The sequence below is a fragment of the Ceratotherium simum genome, chromosome 33 (genome assembly GCF_057802395.1).
Source record: "Ceratotherium simum simum isolate JZ-2026a chromosome 33, ASM5780239v1, whole genome shotgun sequence".
Taxonomy (NCBI): domain Eukaryota; kingdom Metazoa; phylum Chordata; class Mammalia; order Perissodactyla; family Rhinocerotidae; genus Ceratotherium; species Ceratotherium simum.
Genome location: NC_141932.1, coordinates 4,359,762 through 4,377,548, shown reverse-complemented (window position 1 = coordinate 4,377,548; position 17,787 = coordinate 4,359,762). Strand labels below are relative to the sequence as shown.

The 17,787-nt window shown below is 38.1% G+C and overlaps 1 protein-coding gene and 1 pseudogene across 1 annotated transcript; both read left to right on the top strand.

The window, feature by feature from the left end:
- The window catches only part of LOC101394591 (ret finger protein-like 4A pseudogene), a 102,217-nt pseudogene extending 100,954 nt beyond the window's left edge, over positions 1-1,263 (top strand).
- Positions 1,264-1,988: 725 nt separating this feature from the next.
- Positions 1,989-14,478, top strand: LOC101394858 (vomeronasal type-1 receptor 4-like). The gene is made up of 2 exons (XM_014794217.1): positions 1,989-2,049; positions 13,553-14,478. Exons 1-2 carry the CDS (start codon positions 1,989-1,991, stop codon positions 14,476-14,478), a joined length of 987 nt encoding a protein of 328 aa, XP_014649703.1.
- The last annotated feature ends 3,309 nt before the right edge of the window (positions 14,479-17,787 follow it).

Here is a 17,787-nt window from a genome sequence, read left to right as displayed (position 1 = left end):
GATGTTGTCAATACACACAGTCATTCTCCAATTAACTTGCCCCTCTGAGCACTGCTCCATTAAGTTCTGGGTCTAAGTTGCTGCCAAGATCCCAGCACATCCCTACTCATGTCCAGGGGAATCTCTTCCTCTATCCTGACTGTCCAGAGTTACCCATCTCATCTCAGGACTCCTGGCACTTCTTCTTAATATTTTAGTACAACTCGAGGAAAGAAAATAAAAGCTCTTGAATGCAATTGCCTATTCAAGAGCACTAAATGAGGAAGGTAGTTGCAAAAGAAAAACTAATATTTCAATTGTTTATAATACGTAAAATTTTTTCCATCATTCAAAATTTTTATTTCCTGTCTATATTTTGACAGAATCTGTGTTACTTGTCTAATTTGAGAACAAACAACAGTCATGGCCTCTTTTTCCATGTATATTATGTACCATAAGGAGGAAAAAATTTAATGAAATAATCAAACAACTTAATGTAGAGTATACCTATGATAAATAAGGACTAGTTTCGACTATAATCATTCATTCTATGTGTAAAATTTGATCTAATCAAGGGACCAGGGAAGTTTCCTCAGGGAAACTCTTATTAGGAAAGAATGTTAGAGTTAAAGAAAGAAAGTGAATGAGAGATTTGGGCCTTTGCAGCAGATATGAAAAGTGGTGTATAGTGTATGTACTTGCTGATTTGCTTATGTTTCCGCCCACAGTGGATATGACCTTGGATGTTGACACAGCCAATAACCACCTCCTCATTTCTGAGGACCTGAGGAGTGTCCGCTGTGGATATTTCAAACAGTATTGGAGGACCTGTCCTGAGAGACTCATCTATGAAATTTGTGCCCCGGGTTCCCCTCAGTTCACATCTGGCCGCCATTACTGGGAGGTGGACGTCCGGACAAGCAAAGAATGGGATGTGGGCGTTTGCAGAGAATCTCTTAATCAACAAGAGTAATTCTATAGTCTTCAGAACTTGGCTTGTGGACTGAGGGTTTGAACAATGAAGATCTCTTCTCAGCCAGCCCTATGCCTTTTACTGTTCTCTCAGTGAGCCCTAGGTTACATCGAGTAGGGGTTTTCCTGGACGTGGATAGTGGAATCATTTCCTTTTATCACGTTAGTGATGGATTCCATATTTTTACATTCACTAAAATTTCTGCTGCAGTGTCTCTGTGTCCATCTTTTGCTCCTGCAAATCCAATTAAGGATGATCAGGGCTTCCTGAGAATCTGTCCTGTGACAAATCTAGGCATGGTTAGTTCTTGAATGAGACCCAGCGAGGAAAATGAACCTCTGACTGCAGGAAAATTCATAGAAAATTCCTGTGTGCTCATCACTAAGCTAAGAACACTTCCACTTGTTACATATATAGTATAAAAGTGTAGCAAGAAGAATATGGCACAGTTCATGGATTGTGAACACAAATTTGTTATATTTATTATGGAATATTACATTTCAAATATTTCATATTGTCATGGTTGTTTCTTTTGGGACTCGTATAAATTTCTGTTCCAATTAATATGTTCTGAACTTTCAGACCAATTTCCAAATGTTTTCCTTTTTATTTTCTGTAAGATAAACTTACTGTGTAACAGAGGTTATCAATTAAATGAAAATTTCAAGGTGACCCAGTAGATATATTGATTTTATAAATGATAAGGGAACAAGTCCTATATAAACAGAAAAATGTAAGTGTGTATGGACTAAGTTTTGCTCAACAACTGAGAAACACACAATCATATCAAATGCACATAAACATTCATGGAACATTGAGGAAGGTAGATAGGGCAGCAGAAGAAGCTTGATCAAGGAGGTGGTTTCAGCTGAAACCTAATCTCAGCCTGATCCCATGGGGGCTCTGAGATATGAATGGCACCACAGTTGTCCCACCTGAAAGCAAGGGGTATGGACTATAGCCACCCTCTCTCATCTTATGAGATATTTGCTGCAGGCCATGGGGTAGAGAAAGTGTTCTCTCCCAGCATTTCCCCATGAGCCAGCTGCTATCAGCTCAGGGCTGTTCTTTAGAGACTGAAGAGTCTGTCCCTGCAGGTATGGCTGAGTGTTCCAGCCAGGTAGAGGGGATCTGAGTGAAGTTCAAACCTCATCCACCATGGTGTCATTTTTAACATTTCTGTTTTGTTTACATACTCGACTAATTGTTATTTTCGTTTATAATGTTCAGAGTTCACGATGCTTAATTAGGCGTAGGCATGAAGTAGTGAGAATTGAAATGGTCCAACAGAACACTCTTTAAGGCAACCTAGACGTGATTCTGAAGCAGTCATATTGTGAGCCTGTCCTCTGTTGTTCATTCTTCTTTGAATATATTGGATTAATTCCTGCAGGGTTTCCCCCCATAAATGTGTAGGGGAGTAAGAACTATTCCTCTACCCTCTAGGTTCTTCTGGCTGGTCCAATAATTACATTGACATGAGACAGAATAACAGGACAAAATCAAATAAAATTTAATAACATATACATGGGAGAAACCCAGGAAAATGGAGCAACTCACCAAAATAGCCAAAGCCACCACGTGGAATACAATCTTCAGCTGAAACATAAAGGATTTTGGGGGAAGTTGTTTGGGATGGAAAAGGAGAGGCAGGCAATACACGTGGAGTTGGAAAAGAAAATGTTTGCTAAACAAATGTTTGATATAACTTGCAAAACAATGGGACATGAGGAGGGCTTTGACTAGCTGGGCCTTGCTAGGTTCCTCCCAGTAGACCACACCTAGTTTATATTACACTATAGTTACCTTATGGTATTAGGTCCTTCCTTGGTATAGATTTTCTATATTAAATTCTTTTAGGCAGCTAGGAGGTAGTTCAAAGTTTCTTTCTGAGTCTTTTGTTCTTAAAAATAATCAAGCCAAAGAGACACATTTTGGGGCAGAAAATTCTGATCACCCACAGTCCCCCTCTTTGAAACTTCAGGAAGTTTCCCAGTCCAGAAGCTGAGTTGATAGATTATTCCACCTCACTGAACACCAACCAGTATCTCAGTTCTGATAATAGGTCAGTCCAACTAAATTCATTTCAGGAGGCAGTGATGCAGGTGGGCTCCCCATATTAGGCCTATATGGTGTAAGCAAGCAATCAGGTATTTAATTAGAAACACTTCTATGGAAAAAAAGAAAAACAAAGTTAATGTTTGGAGCCAATTTAAGCCAGTTTCTGAGCCAAGAGCCCAGAGCACAGCCACTCAAGAAGATTTCTAGATGTCTCAGTCAAAGCACCTTTTGCAGTTTGAAATGTCTCTGATGATGTCATTGGGTGTTCAGGTATCTTTTTGAGTGGCTTACACAGCAACAGGCATGAAGAGTGTCTAAACATGGGCTATCATGGTGATCTCTCTTAAGTTTATATCAAGTTGTTCAGCTTCAGTTTGCAGGGCTTCAGGAAAAAGGGTGGTTTCAGTTCTCAATGATTCCAAATGAAAAGGATGGAAAAAACTTGAAAACCTGAATTTGAAGATTTTTAGCCAGATATTGCAGGAAATTAGAAGAATTCAGGATTCAGTCCAGTTTACAGGTAGAAAATAAAAACCTGAAATACAATTAATAGAACTGGAATCTAATATGCACCAGTGTGTATTATAGTTTCTACTGAAACATAATTTTTCTCTCTAAAATCACCCTCATTTTTAACAAAGATAGCCAGATTAAGACTACTTGGTTTGCAAAATAAGTCACTTTAATAAACTTGGCCTGATTATTTACATAAGTATAGCAAGAATAGCAATTGATCATATAGGCTCTTGTAAATCTGCTTCCCTGCAACTTTTCATGAGGACTCTCAGATTGAAATTTAAATGCCTCTTGAGGCCAGGAAAGCCAAGCCAAGGACTTGTAATCAGATTTGGCCACAATACCTATAGAATTGGGTGAACTCCTCTCTTCTCAAGGTTCCCAAAATATCCTCAGGTTCTGGTACATGCCAGGGAAGTAAGCTTATTCTCCAGGTCCCCAAAATATCCTGAAGTTCTTGCACCTGCCAGGGAAGTTGCTGGGGACCCTGTAAACAAGAAACAAGGACATTTCCAAATGGCTTTATTTGTTCCATAAAGTCAACTTTTGTTCCTTAAAGCTCTCTGGTCATATCTGAGTCTATATATGTCTCTCTCAAATACGACTTTCCAGTCAAAATCTTGGTAATATAACCAATGTTTCCACTTGTGTCCTCTTATAAGGAGAACAAATTCTTATTGAACTGATACAAACAACTATATTGCCATGAAAATAAGAATATTCACTCATCAAGAGTTTTTAAATTCTGGGGGGATCAGGTAGGAAGAAAAAGATAAATGTTTTAATTCTCTTACAAAAGTATAATTTACCAAATTGCTATAAGTCATAGTTACCTTAAGAGAAAACCAAAAGTTTTCCTTAAATCTGGAAAAACAAAACATTAAAAAAATCAGCAATATTTCATACAAAAAGTCATAAAATTCATAATCATCCTGATCAGTTCATTCAGTCCCACATAATCAGCTCTATTTCGCTCTTTTGTTAGCAGTTTTATGCAGTGTTCTATAATTTCTTACCCAGTTCAGTTTTCTGATCTGAAAGTTTATTAAAAACCTGTGTTCTAGAGTAAATGTCTGAGTCCTTTCCATGAATCTCTCTGAAGGTGAAATATACTTGCAAAAGAATTATTGCAGAACAATAACTGTATGTAAATGACAAAATACTTAAAAATGGCAATTGACAAAGATTTGTTTATTTCTGTGACATAACATTTTAAGATAATAACTGTACTATGACATAATCAGGACATATCAGAATTTTAGGAATATTATATAATTATTTAAAAACTTATATTAATAAGATTTACCCATGCAACATAATCAAAGAAGGTTTATCATCATATTTGACAATGCTTCCCATGCAACTTAAAACTGCAAATAAGCCTGATTAGTTTAATATTTCCCTCTTTATAGGAAGAGAGAACAGATGCTTTGAAAAGTCCAAGGAACCTACTGGAAATTATCAAACTCAGTTTCAGGTCAAAAGAAATACTTTATTTAGAATTTGAATTTTGAGGAAGTTTGTCAAAAATATCAAACACATCATACATTACTGTGAAACAATGCTTAGTTATCCAATTAACAAAAGTGACAACAGAAGATGTTAAAGGCAAACAGAGAGTTAAACAATTAAAGAAAATCTTTAGCTTTAATAGAGAGACTTCAGCTTTTTAACAAAGGAAATTATTTAGACAAAACAGAATTTCTGCCTCTAAGGTAGAGTTACTCAAAGTTAAAGAAAAATCTTTCATAATCTTTTTACCAAGAGCAGACTAAAAGCTCAGGAAAGTTATCCATTTAAAGAGAGAAAACCAAATTCTAATTTAACACCAGCTTACTTTTGATATTAAAACTTATTTACTTAACTAAATTCATTCCAATCTTAGCCAACTTGGGATCATACACAAAACTCTTTTCTCAGAGTTCTTATTTAACAAATCATCTATACTTTTCTTTTTCACATTTAGAATTTGCCTCATGTCTTCCATTCTTTTTAGCCTCTGCTTAAGACAAAAATTACTATTTTTCCCTATAACCAGTTTTATTTAGGACAAATTTACTATTGTTTTAACAAAAGAAAGAAACAAAAATATCTCCATTCCTTATACCTCTTTTACTGAAAATATACAACTTACTTTCCTTGTATACAGAGATGTTTCCCTTTTTAACTTTTAGTAGCTTTAGTCGCATATATTAATTAGAATTCCTAACCCTTAGAAAACTTAATTTTTAGTAAAACTAAGAAGTAAGCAATTATGAACTGTCTTTTACATTAGCATTCTGTGGCTTGGCAAAATGTAAATACTTTCTAGGTTCTAGAAACATGGTACTTTATAGTGAAATCTTTTAATAAAGCCAAGACATGTTTATTAATAGACCTGAACAGTTTCAGTTTCGTTGTATTGAGAACTCAAAAGTAGGTAAACTTAGACTTGTTTAGCAATTGTTTTTGTATTTTATCCTATTTGAAAATGATCTATATATTCAATGAATTGTCCATCATTTAATTTGACCTAACAAAAGTTCAAAATTTCAAGTTACCAAAGAAATTTTGGAAGTTACTTTAAAGACTCATGTTATAAAAATAATTATTGCTTAAAGTTTATCTATATTTTTATCTCATTTACACCTATCTAAGTCATTTCTTCCCAACAATTATGTTTAGATTACCCATGAAAACTTTATGAGAGAGACAAAATTAGCTACCATTCTAAGTTATTGTTTTTGCTGACAAATTTGTAACAGAGACAACATGAGCTTATTTGACTAGGAAACCCAGGCTATATGTCTGCATCATCTCCAATGTTGGTAACTCTGAGCATATGTCTGTTTCAATCAAACCAATAAATTTAAATAACCTTTTATTTACCAAAGATTATTTTATATCATGTTAACTTGAAAAACATTTGGGTTAGCTTCTGTTTTATTTAGAAATAATTTATACAAGTGCTTACTTTAAGCCAGTAAAATAGAGCTCTTAATCATTGTCATACCATCCAGAGGTAGAAAAATATCTCATATTTACAACATATACCTATAGACATGCATGATCACACAAGCAGACACAGACCCTATAGCTTCTGTTAAATATTTGCTATGAATTAGGTACAAGACAAAACTCACTAGTTTATAAAAGAATCATCAGACCCAAATTTTGTTTTATCAACTGGAAAGAGTTAAGTTCATATGCTAAAATCTTTTTACTAAAGATAAGAGGAGACATTTAAGATCCTTTTCCTTTTTTTGTTGTTTGTTTGTTTGTTTTCTTTTTTGTCAAATGTCCAAATATTTCTTCTCCCTTTTTGTAAGACAAAGATAGTTTAACTCTCCCAGATACTTAGGTTGTAGCCTGAATGATATCAAAAAGCTGATCAGCTAATCCACCGACATTTTCTTTAATTTGATTCTTTATGGCAAGATTTTTGTGTGTGTGTGTGAGGAAGATCAGCCCTGAGCTAATATCTGATGCCAATCCTCTTCTTTTTTAGCAGAGGAAGATTGGCCCTGGACTAACATCCATGCCCATCTTCCTCTACTTTATATGGGACGCCACCACAGCATGGCTTGACAAGCAGTGCATCAGTGCACACCTGGGATCCGAACCTGTGAACCCCAGGCTGCCAAAGTGGAGCATGTGCACTTAACCACTGTGCCACTGGGCCAGCCCCACATCAAGGAGATTTTAACTAAGATTTAAATCAAAATAGCTTTATGTTTTAAAACTTCATAACAACATACCACACCTTTAAACAGTCTGCACAAAATGTTTAACAAAGGCCTCTTTCTAAGTGCACAATTAAACCCCAGACAAATTCACCCTGGGGGTTCCATTATCTTTTCTATTAATCCCCCCCTGCATATCAGCCTCTAGTTCCCATCTCACACTGTGTGTGTTCAAAAGTCTGTTGACTTTTCTTTAGCATGTCTAACTAACATTGCCTGAAAGGTGGATTTCTTCACCCTCTATTTTATAATGTCAAGCAGGAGAAATGTTCCCTGGTGAGACACAGTGTCCATCCCCACAATACAATCTATAATACAATTAGGCAAAAGAGACGCAATCACTTGACATAAAGCCTGTTTAAATACACCAATTCTCCTCCAAAATTTTACGTAATTTCATCAACTCTTATACTCCTAATCAGAGCTTCCATTAGGACCCTATCAACAAGTTTCCGTCTTATATAGTATTGGGTAGGGCAAGTATTCCCGGCCAGAGATAACATTCATTTCCCAAAAAACACTCAGGCAAAGTTGATTTATCCTCATCTTATAATATTAGCTCAAACATTCCAACCTTTACAATCCTACCAACCCTTACACTCACATTTTCTCAATCTAATTGCAGCCTGAGTCGGGTCCCATCAATGGATTTTGGTATCACAGCATGTGGGTTTCCTGCATCAAGGAGTATAAGAAACTTCTGTTCTGCATCTCCTGGTCATTTTACCCATTTCTGTGCACAAGGATTTGAGTGTCCAGTGAGAGGTCAGGAGAAGGTAACCTGTATCATCCACACCTAGTTCATAGTTATCTATGATGATAGCTCCTTCCTGGAACAGGCATTATATCTTAAATTGTTTTAGACAGTTGGAGGGAAAGTTAAAGTCTTTCTGAGTCTTTTGTTCTAAAAAAATCAAACCAAAGAGACACATTCTGTGGTGGCAAATTCTGAACCCCGTTAATGTGAAAAACAGAAACAGTTTTGGACAAGTGAAAGAGGGTGAAGGAAATACCCAATGGGAAACATGGTAAAGGTAGCCCTTGTGGCATTTTGGAGTGTCCCTTACACCCCCAATTATGACTTTTATTCTAAACTTATTCTTCCACAGGGAACAGAGAAAACTTTCTATGCCTTCTGCTCAGCTGCTCATGGAGATTTTCTCAATAATTGCCAAGAGTTGTCATTAATCATGAGAAGTTGTTGTGGGGGATTTTCTCAAGGGATAACATTTGCTCCTCATTGCAGATGCCCCAGAGTCTCCATGCAGACAGCATCACCAATACTGCTGATGACACGATAATGGCACCTCTGTGGGGAGATCAGGTCCAGGAACACTGTCTCTATAACTATGGCCCATCCTGATTGACACTTCCCTGCACAGAGCTCTGGAGCAAAGACCAGCCAGGTGAGTGCTTCTTTTTGTTCAGTCTCAAGGCAGAGAACAGAAGGGAGGGGTCTCCAGCAGGAGAGGAACTCAGAGCTGTGGTTGTGCACTAACACTGGGCCAGACAGGTGCTGACCCTGCCTTGTCCAGAGCTGCCCACTCATGCCCTGGCTGGGGAGGTAGAAGGTGGAAATGTGTTGGAGTGTGTTTCAGAGTGGGACCAGAGTCACGAGTTTCACTGCAAACCCCTGTGCCCTGGAGTCCCTGACAAGGAGAGAAAGAGGGACAGTTCCCCTTGGAATCTGTGCCGAGCCTTGTAAGTCCAGAGCCACTGAGCTCCTCAACCATGTACACAGGAATCTACCCATTTTCTAAGACCTAACAGCTTGGCGTTTGGTGTGAGTATAGGACAAACTGGTGTGCAGAGTTTGGGTTATGACTTAAAAATCCTGAAACATGTAATGAAATCCAATGACAGACATACACAACAGACACAAGGAAAATCCACAGAGAGAAGTAGTCTGCCATCTAATGACATACATTTTTCCTTTTTCAAATCCCACTTCAGTAGGATGCAGTCCTCTCAGTAATTCTGTGTTGCTCTTCTGTGTGTTATTTGCATTGTGTGTGCAAGTGGGGCTCAGATTTATACCTCTCTAACTGAGTGGGGGAAAGTTCCTCTGTCCTTCCCTAACCTGAGGCAAGGGAAGGGAGAAAACAAAATTTGTAATGAGATGAAGTCCAGTTAATTTTCAAGTCCACTAAAATGGTGTGAATGTTGGAAAATAAGGAATGTACGCTGTTTTGAAATTCAGATTAGGAATTAGAACAAAACCATCTGTGACAATTCAACAATGCATTTTTTGTCTGGAAACAAGGTGAAATGTAACTTGGGCCATGCTATGGTCTGAATGTTTGTGTCCCCTCAAAATTCATATATTGAAATCATAACCCCCAAAGATGATAGTACAAGGAAGAGGGTCTTTGGGAGGTGCTGAGGTCATGAGAGTGGAGGCCTCATGAATGGGATTAGTGTGTCATCAAAGAGGCTTCAGAGAGATCCCTAGCCCCTTTCTGATATGTCAGGACACAGTGAGAAGGTGCCAGCTACGAACTAGGAAGAGCTCCCATCCCAGAATGCAAGCAGGCTAGAGTCTTGATCTTGGACTTCCCAACCTCCAGAACTGTGAACAATAAATTTCTGTTGTTTATAAGCCATCTAGTCAGTGATAATTTTTTATAAGCAGCCCAAAAGGACTAACACAGGCCAATATTGAAACAGTGTCCAAAAGTGTCAGTGATGGCTAACAGCTAGACACCATGAGAGGCAATTTCTTCAAACAGGTTTAGTGATTCTACATTGGAAGCAAAGTCCTTGCACCTTCCCCAACTCTCACTGTATCCCTCCATCCAGGTCCTCTTCCAACTCCTTTGTCCATTCCCCTCAGCACACGATGAGCTCTGTTAGCTGGTCTTTCTCCTTCTCTCCTAGGAGGTCTACAAACCAGCTCTGATCTCTGTGCTCACCTGTGATGAGTGACACACTCTTCTGCTGATTCAGTATCAGAATTGATTCTGGCTGCTTCCCCTGTGTTGTGTGCATTCTCAGTCACAGCAGTTACAAAACCCCAGAAGGTATGAGGAAGCTGGTGGAGCAAAAAGTGCTCAGGCACGAAAGAGACACAACAGCCTCTCCATTTTGTTAAGGAAAGCAGACCTGTGTCACCAGAAAAGTGGTTAGAAAATAGGGCTTCAGGGTCCTCTATCTATCCTTTTTTCAAGAATGGTTTGCACCAGCTTGTCCAAATACGTGAAGAGTAAGCTGCCCTTGCTGGCCCTTCCATGCCTGTGGGTGAAGAGAAGATCCTGAGGGGGGCCAGGCACTGGGATGTGTGTTTCTGTAACAGCACAGGGCACCTTTTGGGGTTTTGTTTCTGTCTCTGGCTGTAGTGGTGCCCTCATGTGTGACTGTATGGGGATGGTGGTCACCGTCTGTGCAGAGACAAATGTGTCCTTCTGCATTTTGCCTGGTGATTGTTGGTGAAAGGGTGACAACTGGCCCATGTAGTTGCTCTCTGAAATGCCCCAAAGAATGTAACCAGCAGGCCTGACCTCATCACCCATCTCAGTAAAACCTCAGCCACATATGAAGGAGGCCATGAGCCGTGTGTGTGGAAGAAGGCTGCAAGGTGATGAAGGGACCTGCACGTACTAGCAGCCACATCACTAGGTGTGACCCAGGGGATCATATGAGGATCTACGGGGCATGAGACTCAGGTCAGCCCTTTCACCAATAAACAAGGGTCCATGTGATTCACTGGGGCTAGAGTAAAATTTAACCCACCAGAGAACCAGGGACTTGTACAGGTAAATTTACCTCAAAAGAGAGATCTGGATAATTACAATTTTTGTTTAGAATTTTGTATAGTACAAATTTATCAAAGGAAATGCAGGTAAGGATAGCTGCGTGGCATCAATGAAGGATAGGGTGGGACATATATATACGCATATATGTGTACATATATATATGTACAGATACATTATTGCTATTATATCTTGAACAAATTTATCTCTAAGTTTAAAAGTAAGAAAAATAAATATTATTTTACCTACAGTTATTCCTTCTCTGTAGCATTTCCTTTCTCTTTGTAGATCCAAGTGTCTGATCTATAACATTTTCCTTCTCTCTAAAGAACTTCTTTTAACATTTCTAGCAAGGCAGGTCTACCGGCAACAGATTTCCTCCATTTTCCATTGTCTGAGAAAGTCTTTATTTCTCCTTCACTTTTTAAGGACAATTCCATAGGATGTGGAATTCTAGGTTGGTGGGTTTTTTCTCTCACCACTTTATTTCTCCCCACTCTGTTCTTTCTTGCATGGATTCTTAGGAGTATTTTGAAGAGATTGTTAAATTTGTTCCTCCATAAGTAAAGTGGGGTTTTTCCTCTGGCTTCTTTAGGGCTTTTTTTAGTATTTAATTATCTGTAGCTTGCAAGTTACAAGCCTCGGTGTGGTTTTGTTGTTGCTGTTGTTGTTACTGTTGTAGTTTTTTTGGCATTTATCCTGTTTGGTGTTCTCTGAGCTTCCTGGATCTGTGGTTTGGTGTCAGACATTAATTTGGAAACATTCTCAGTCATTCCTGTTTCATATACGTCTTCAGTTCCTTCCTCTCTTCTCCTTCTGTTATTCCCATTACACATATGTGGCTAATGTCCTGCAGTCCTTGATTGCTCAGTTGTTTTTTCAGTCTTTTTCTGTTTGCTCTTCAGTTTTTGGAGGTTTCTATTGAGAGATCCTCAATCTCAGAGATTCTTTCCTCAGCCATGTCCAATCTACTAATAAACACATGAAAGGCATTCTTCATTTCTGTTACCCTGCTTTTGATCTCTAGCATTTCCTTTTGGTTCTTTTTAGAGTTTCCACCTCTCTGCTCACATTGCCCATGTCTTCTTGCATGCTGTCTACTTTATCCATTAGAGCCCTGATAATATTATTCACAGTTGTTGTAAAATCCCAGTCTGATAATTCCAACAGCCCTGCCATGTCTGGTTCTGATGCTTGCTCTGTCTCTTCAAATTGTGTTTTTTGCCTTTTAGAATGTCTTTTAATTTTTTCTAGATAGCTAGACATGATGTACTGGGTAAAAGGAACTGCTGTAAATAGACCTCTAGTAATGTGGTGATGAGGTTTAGGGAGAGGGGAGGCTTTGTATAGTCCTAGGATTAGGGCTCAGTCTCTCAGTAAGAATCTGTCACAGGACTATAAACTTTGCAAGTGTTTCTCAGGTTTTAGTGCCCTTCTTTGGGTGGGACAGGATGAGTAGAGTGGGCTGGAGTTGGGTACTTCCTTTCCCCAGGTCAGTTGGGTTCTGACAATACCCCAGTAGGGTAGGCTCCAGTTAACCCCTTTCTCCTAGGGCAGACCTTGTTCAGAAGAACACAGGGCTCTGGTGTGCTTCAGAATGGTTTCTTGTCCCCTCCCCCTGCCACAAGCACAAGGAGATCTTTTGCTTATATTTACTGAGAGAACCTGCTTGAGCTCATGGAGGTAAAACTCACAAACTTGTAAAGATCCCCTATAACTTTGTCTGACCAACGTTTCTAACTCTCAGACTTCTCCACACTGACCTCTAGCAATATGTTGATTCAAGGGCAGGTTTTCCCACCTCAAGCTTTACTCCTGCTTGGTTTCTGCTCATGAGCCTGGATTCCCTGTATTCACCTGTCCCTCTCTCCAGTGTCAGAGGCAGCGATGGCCCCTGTGTCCTCACCTCACTTATGGATCAAAGAATTTTCAGTCTATTCAGTTTTTTCTTGTTGTTAGGATGGAATGGTGACTTTTAAGCTCCTTACCTGAAAAACTGGAAACTAGATGTCCACAACTGATTTTTTTAACCTGTAACTCTGATGAATTATGAGTCCTCAAATGTAGACAACTGATACTCTTGAAACAGTATTAAAATTAGTTAGATAATCTTATAATCACAACATTTTTGCATTTTCCATTTCATCTTCTTAAGTTGATATATTCTTATATTAGGCAAGATGACCATGAATTCTAAGTGGAGTACAGTGCTTTTTGTCTTTGTCTCCTGGCACTTACTCACATGCTCAATATGTATCATTTAACACCTCTTCTGTGTCAACCATATCGTTGAACAAGACAGACATAATTCCTAAGTTCATGGACCTTACATTCTAGTGGAGAATCAGAATATAAAAGTAAATAAAAGCAAATATAAAATAATAATGTTGAATACAATAACTTCTGTCAAGTATATGCTCTCCAGGTTGAGCCTGTCCTTGGAATATGATGGCATCTCCCTTCTCAGGAGAAGAAAAAGCGAGAATCCTTTTCCAATGTTGGTTACAGAAGAAGACTGCTGATGTAATCACCAGCATAATCTTTTTCTCCAGGACACTCTGAAGCCCTCTCCACGTCTTTTCAGAAAGATGTCCTTAGAACCACAGAGAAAGTGATGGTGACCACCATCTTTCTTTTACAGATTTGTGTTGGGACTCTGGCCAATGCCATTCTCTTCTTCCATAGTGTATCTCCAATACTGCTTGGCCACAGGCAGAGGATCACACACATAATTCTTGCCCACATGTGTTTGGCCAATCTCTTGGTTCTTCTCTCCACTGGAATTCTCCACACAATGGCAGCTTCTGTTTTGAAGAATCCCTTGTCCAGTCTTGGGTGTAAATTTGCGTATTATATACACAGAGTCACTCACAGCACCACGCTGTGCTCCACCTGTGTCCTGAGCACCTATCAGTTCCTTACTCTCATCCCTGGAAGAGTGGAGTGGATGACGCTCAGAAGAAGAGCCCTGAAGAACATTGATTCTTCCTGTTGCATCTCCTGGATGGCCAGTTTCTTAATGAATATCTATATTCCTGTGATACTTACTGGTCCACAGGACATGGAAAATTATACTGACTCCCAAGGAAAGTGGTTCTGTTCATCCTCAGGTTCCAGTGCATTCATTGTCATCATGTGGTCCATCTCTGATGCTATGTTTGGCCTCATGAGCTGGTCCAGTGTGTCCATGGTGCTTTTCCTGCACAGACACCACCAGAGAGTGCAGCATATTCACACTCCCAATGGTTACCACAAATGTCCCCCAGAAACTAGAACCACCCACACCATTCTGATGCTGGTGGTCACTTTTGTCATCTTCTACATGCTGAATTCCATTTTTGCTTTCTATATCACTGACTTTTTAGATACTTGTCTATGGTTGATGCAGATCTCTCATATCTTGGCTTTATGTTTCCCCACTGTTAGCCCCTTACTGCTTATCCTTAGGGATCCTAGAGCTCCTAGGTTCTGCTCTTAAATTGTTAGAAACCAGTGTTGTAGTGTAGCTTTGATAATAACCATAATTACTCTACTCATTAACCATTTACTGAGTACCATATTTTTATTGAGATGTAATTGACATGTAACATTATATTGGTTTCAGATGTATGACACAATGATTTGATATTTGTATATATTGCAAAACAATCACCACAATGAGTCTAGTTAACATTCATCATCGTACATAGTTATAAAATTTTTTTCTTGTGATGAAGTCTTTTAAGATTTACTTAGGGCCGGCCCCGTGGCTTAGCGGTTAAGTGCGCGCACTCTGCTGCTGGCGGCCCGGGTTCAGATCCCGGGTGCGCACCGACGCACCGCTTCTCCGGCCATGCTGAGGTCGCGTCCCACATACAGCAACTAGAAGGATGTGCAACTATGACATACAACTATCTACCGGGGCTTTGGGGAAAAAATAAATAAATAAAATTATAAAAAAAAAAAAAGATTTACTTAAATATTGCAAATATCAAATATTACAATACATATTTGAAAATTCAATATTAACTATACTCCATATGTTGTACATTACATCTTCATGACTTATTTATTTTACAACTGAAAGTTTGTACCTTTTGATGTTTGTACACAGTATCAACTTTTTACATAAAATCCTATGAAGTTACTTGTCATAATGTAAATTTGATACTGGTGCTGCATTGGGAGTTCTAGAAGTCAATCCATCAAATTACCATCTCATAAAAAATACATACAAGTATTGAAGAAACCATTTCCCCCCTTGACCAGTTCACCCTATGAAATATTCTCCATTTTTCAGGAGTGTTTGAAGTGTTTCCACAAATTTTATCTCAATGAGGGCATGGCTAATGCCTGCCATACATTGGCGCAAAATCCAATATTGATCTAGATAAACATTACTGCAGAGTGGATGGAGACTTTATTTCGTAAAGATGAGAAACTTGGCAGAAGGAGAATGTGTTTTTCTAGATTATTTCGTATCTGTTTTCACTCATATTTCTCTAATATGCTGTAGTGTTACACAGAAAATCGATGTTGTCCAACAGGTTGCTTCTCTTTTGTACATGGATTTTCTTTACATGGTTGACACTCAGTAAATTTGGTTGATTGTATGGATGACATCATATTAATGAGGGTGTAAAGCTTCCATCTTTGTATTTGTTACTTGGATGTTTAGTTTTCATCATTGAAACACAGAAACTGGGAACTTTTTTTCTCTTTGTCATATCTGTTTTTTTCTTTGCTTTTCCTTTTGCCTTCTTTTGAGACAGCCTAGTATTTTTAATATTCCATTTTTAATATTAACTGTGTTGAGGTATAACTTCTTTTTAGTGGTTATTGTAGCCATTATAAATCGGATTTCCAAAGTATTATATTCTAGTTCAAACTACTGTTGACCATTTCACAGAATATTTAAGAATCTTACATTAGTATAATTCCGTATATCTTATAATGCTTTAAGCTATTGTTTATAAATTTTTATTCTATATATGTTATTACTCACAATTAATGCTATTATTTTTGCTGTTATGAGCTAATTGTCTCTTATAGGAAATAAGAAAGGAAAAGAAAGTATAGGTTATGCATGTATCTTCATTATTGCCATTTATGCTGCTTATAATTTTTTTTGTACATATGTTTTCCTCTGGTATAATTTGCCTCCATTATGAAGAACTTTTGTTAACTTTTAGGAGTGTAGATATCCTATGGTTGCATTGTTTTCATGTTTATTTATTGAAAAATGTCTGAATTTTACTTGCTGTTTTTCCTACTAAAGTGTACAAAATTATCTTTGTTTGAAACAAGGTAATAAAATGTGATCAAAAATAACGATATATTTAGCAATATGCAACCTCATTTTAAAAACCGAGGAATTCATGCCTGTAAATTATTTTTATTTTTCAAATAAGCGATTTGAAAAAATTTCAAATATACTTAATTTTCTCCCTTACCCCAATACCCCAACGGTTAACACTTTACTACATTTGCTTTATGAACTAATTTCTCTATATTCTATCCCATTATCCCTAGTCTTTTTTCTCAACCACTGGAGAGTAATGTATGTACATGGTGCCCACCACCCTAAACTCGCTAGTGTGGTTTTCCCTACAACGGAGACACTCTCCTACGGAACAATCATACTGCCCTTCGAATTAGAACATCAATGTAGATACAACCCTGCTCTCTACCCATAGATGTTGTTCAAATTTTCAAACTAATCCAAAACATCTCCTTTTCTTTTCTGGTTGAGGATCCCAACCAGGAACTCGTGTTGCATTTAGTTGTCATGCCTCTTCCTTCTGCTCCAATTCAAACTGTTCCTCTGTCATTCCTTTCCTTTCATATCCTCAACCTATAGAACAGGTTCAATAGAATGACCATCCCCTGGGTCTCTCTGATGTTTCCTCATGTCCAGACTCAGTTTACACTTTCTTGGCAGAAGGATCTTGAAATCACTATTTCAAAGAGATAACTGCATCGCCATGTTCATTGCAGTGTTATGCAGAATAACCAAGATATGAAAACAACATAAGTATTCATCAATGGATGAATGGATAAAGAAAACGTGTATATATACAATGAAATATTATTCAGCCATAAAAAGACGGGAGTCCTTCCTTTTGCGACAACATGGATGGACTTTGAGGGCATTATGTTAAGTGAAATAAGTCAGACAGAGAAAGAAAAATACTGCATGATCTCACTTATATGTGGAATCTTAAAAGCCTGACTCATAAAACAGAGAGTAGAATACTGGTTTCCAGAGGTTGGGGTGTACAGGAAAATGGGGAGATGTTGGTGAAAGTGCACTAACTTCAAAGTACAAAATGAATAAATTGTGGGGATATAATATACAGCCTGGTGACTACAATTAACAATACTGTACTATATACTTGAAAGTTGTTAAGAGAGTAGATCTTAAACATTACTAGATTGCACACGCACACACACACACACACACTTGTGAGGGGATGGAGGTGTTTACCTTTTGTGGTAATCATTTCACAATATGTACATGTATCAAATCAACACGTTGTACAACTTAAACTTACATATCTTACATGTCTATATTATCTCAATAAAGTTAAGAAAAAAAGAAAAAAGAATGAGACTGTGCTTTTCTCAGTGCTTCACACCAGGGGACACACTATGTCTATCTATCCCAACGGTGGTGATGTTCACCTTGATGACCTGGTCAGGTTGGCATCTGCCAGATCTCTCCATTTGGTGTTTGTAACTGATTAGGACTTTATGAGGGTGATATGCTGAGACTGCTTTTTTTTTTTTACAGTTTTATCAAGGTATA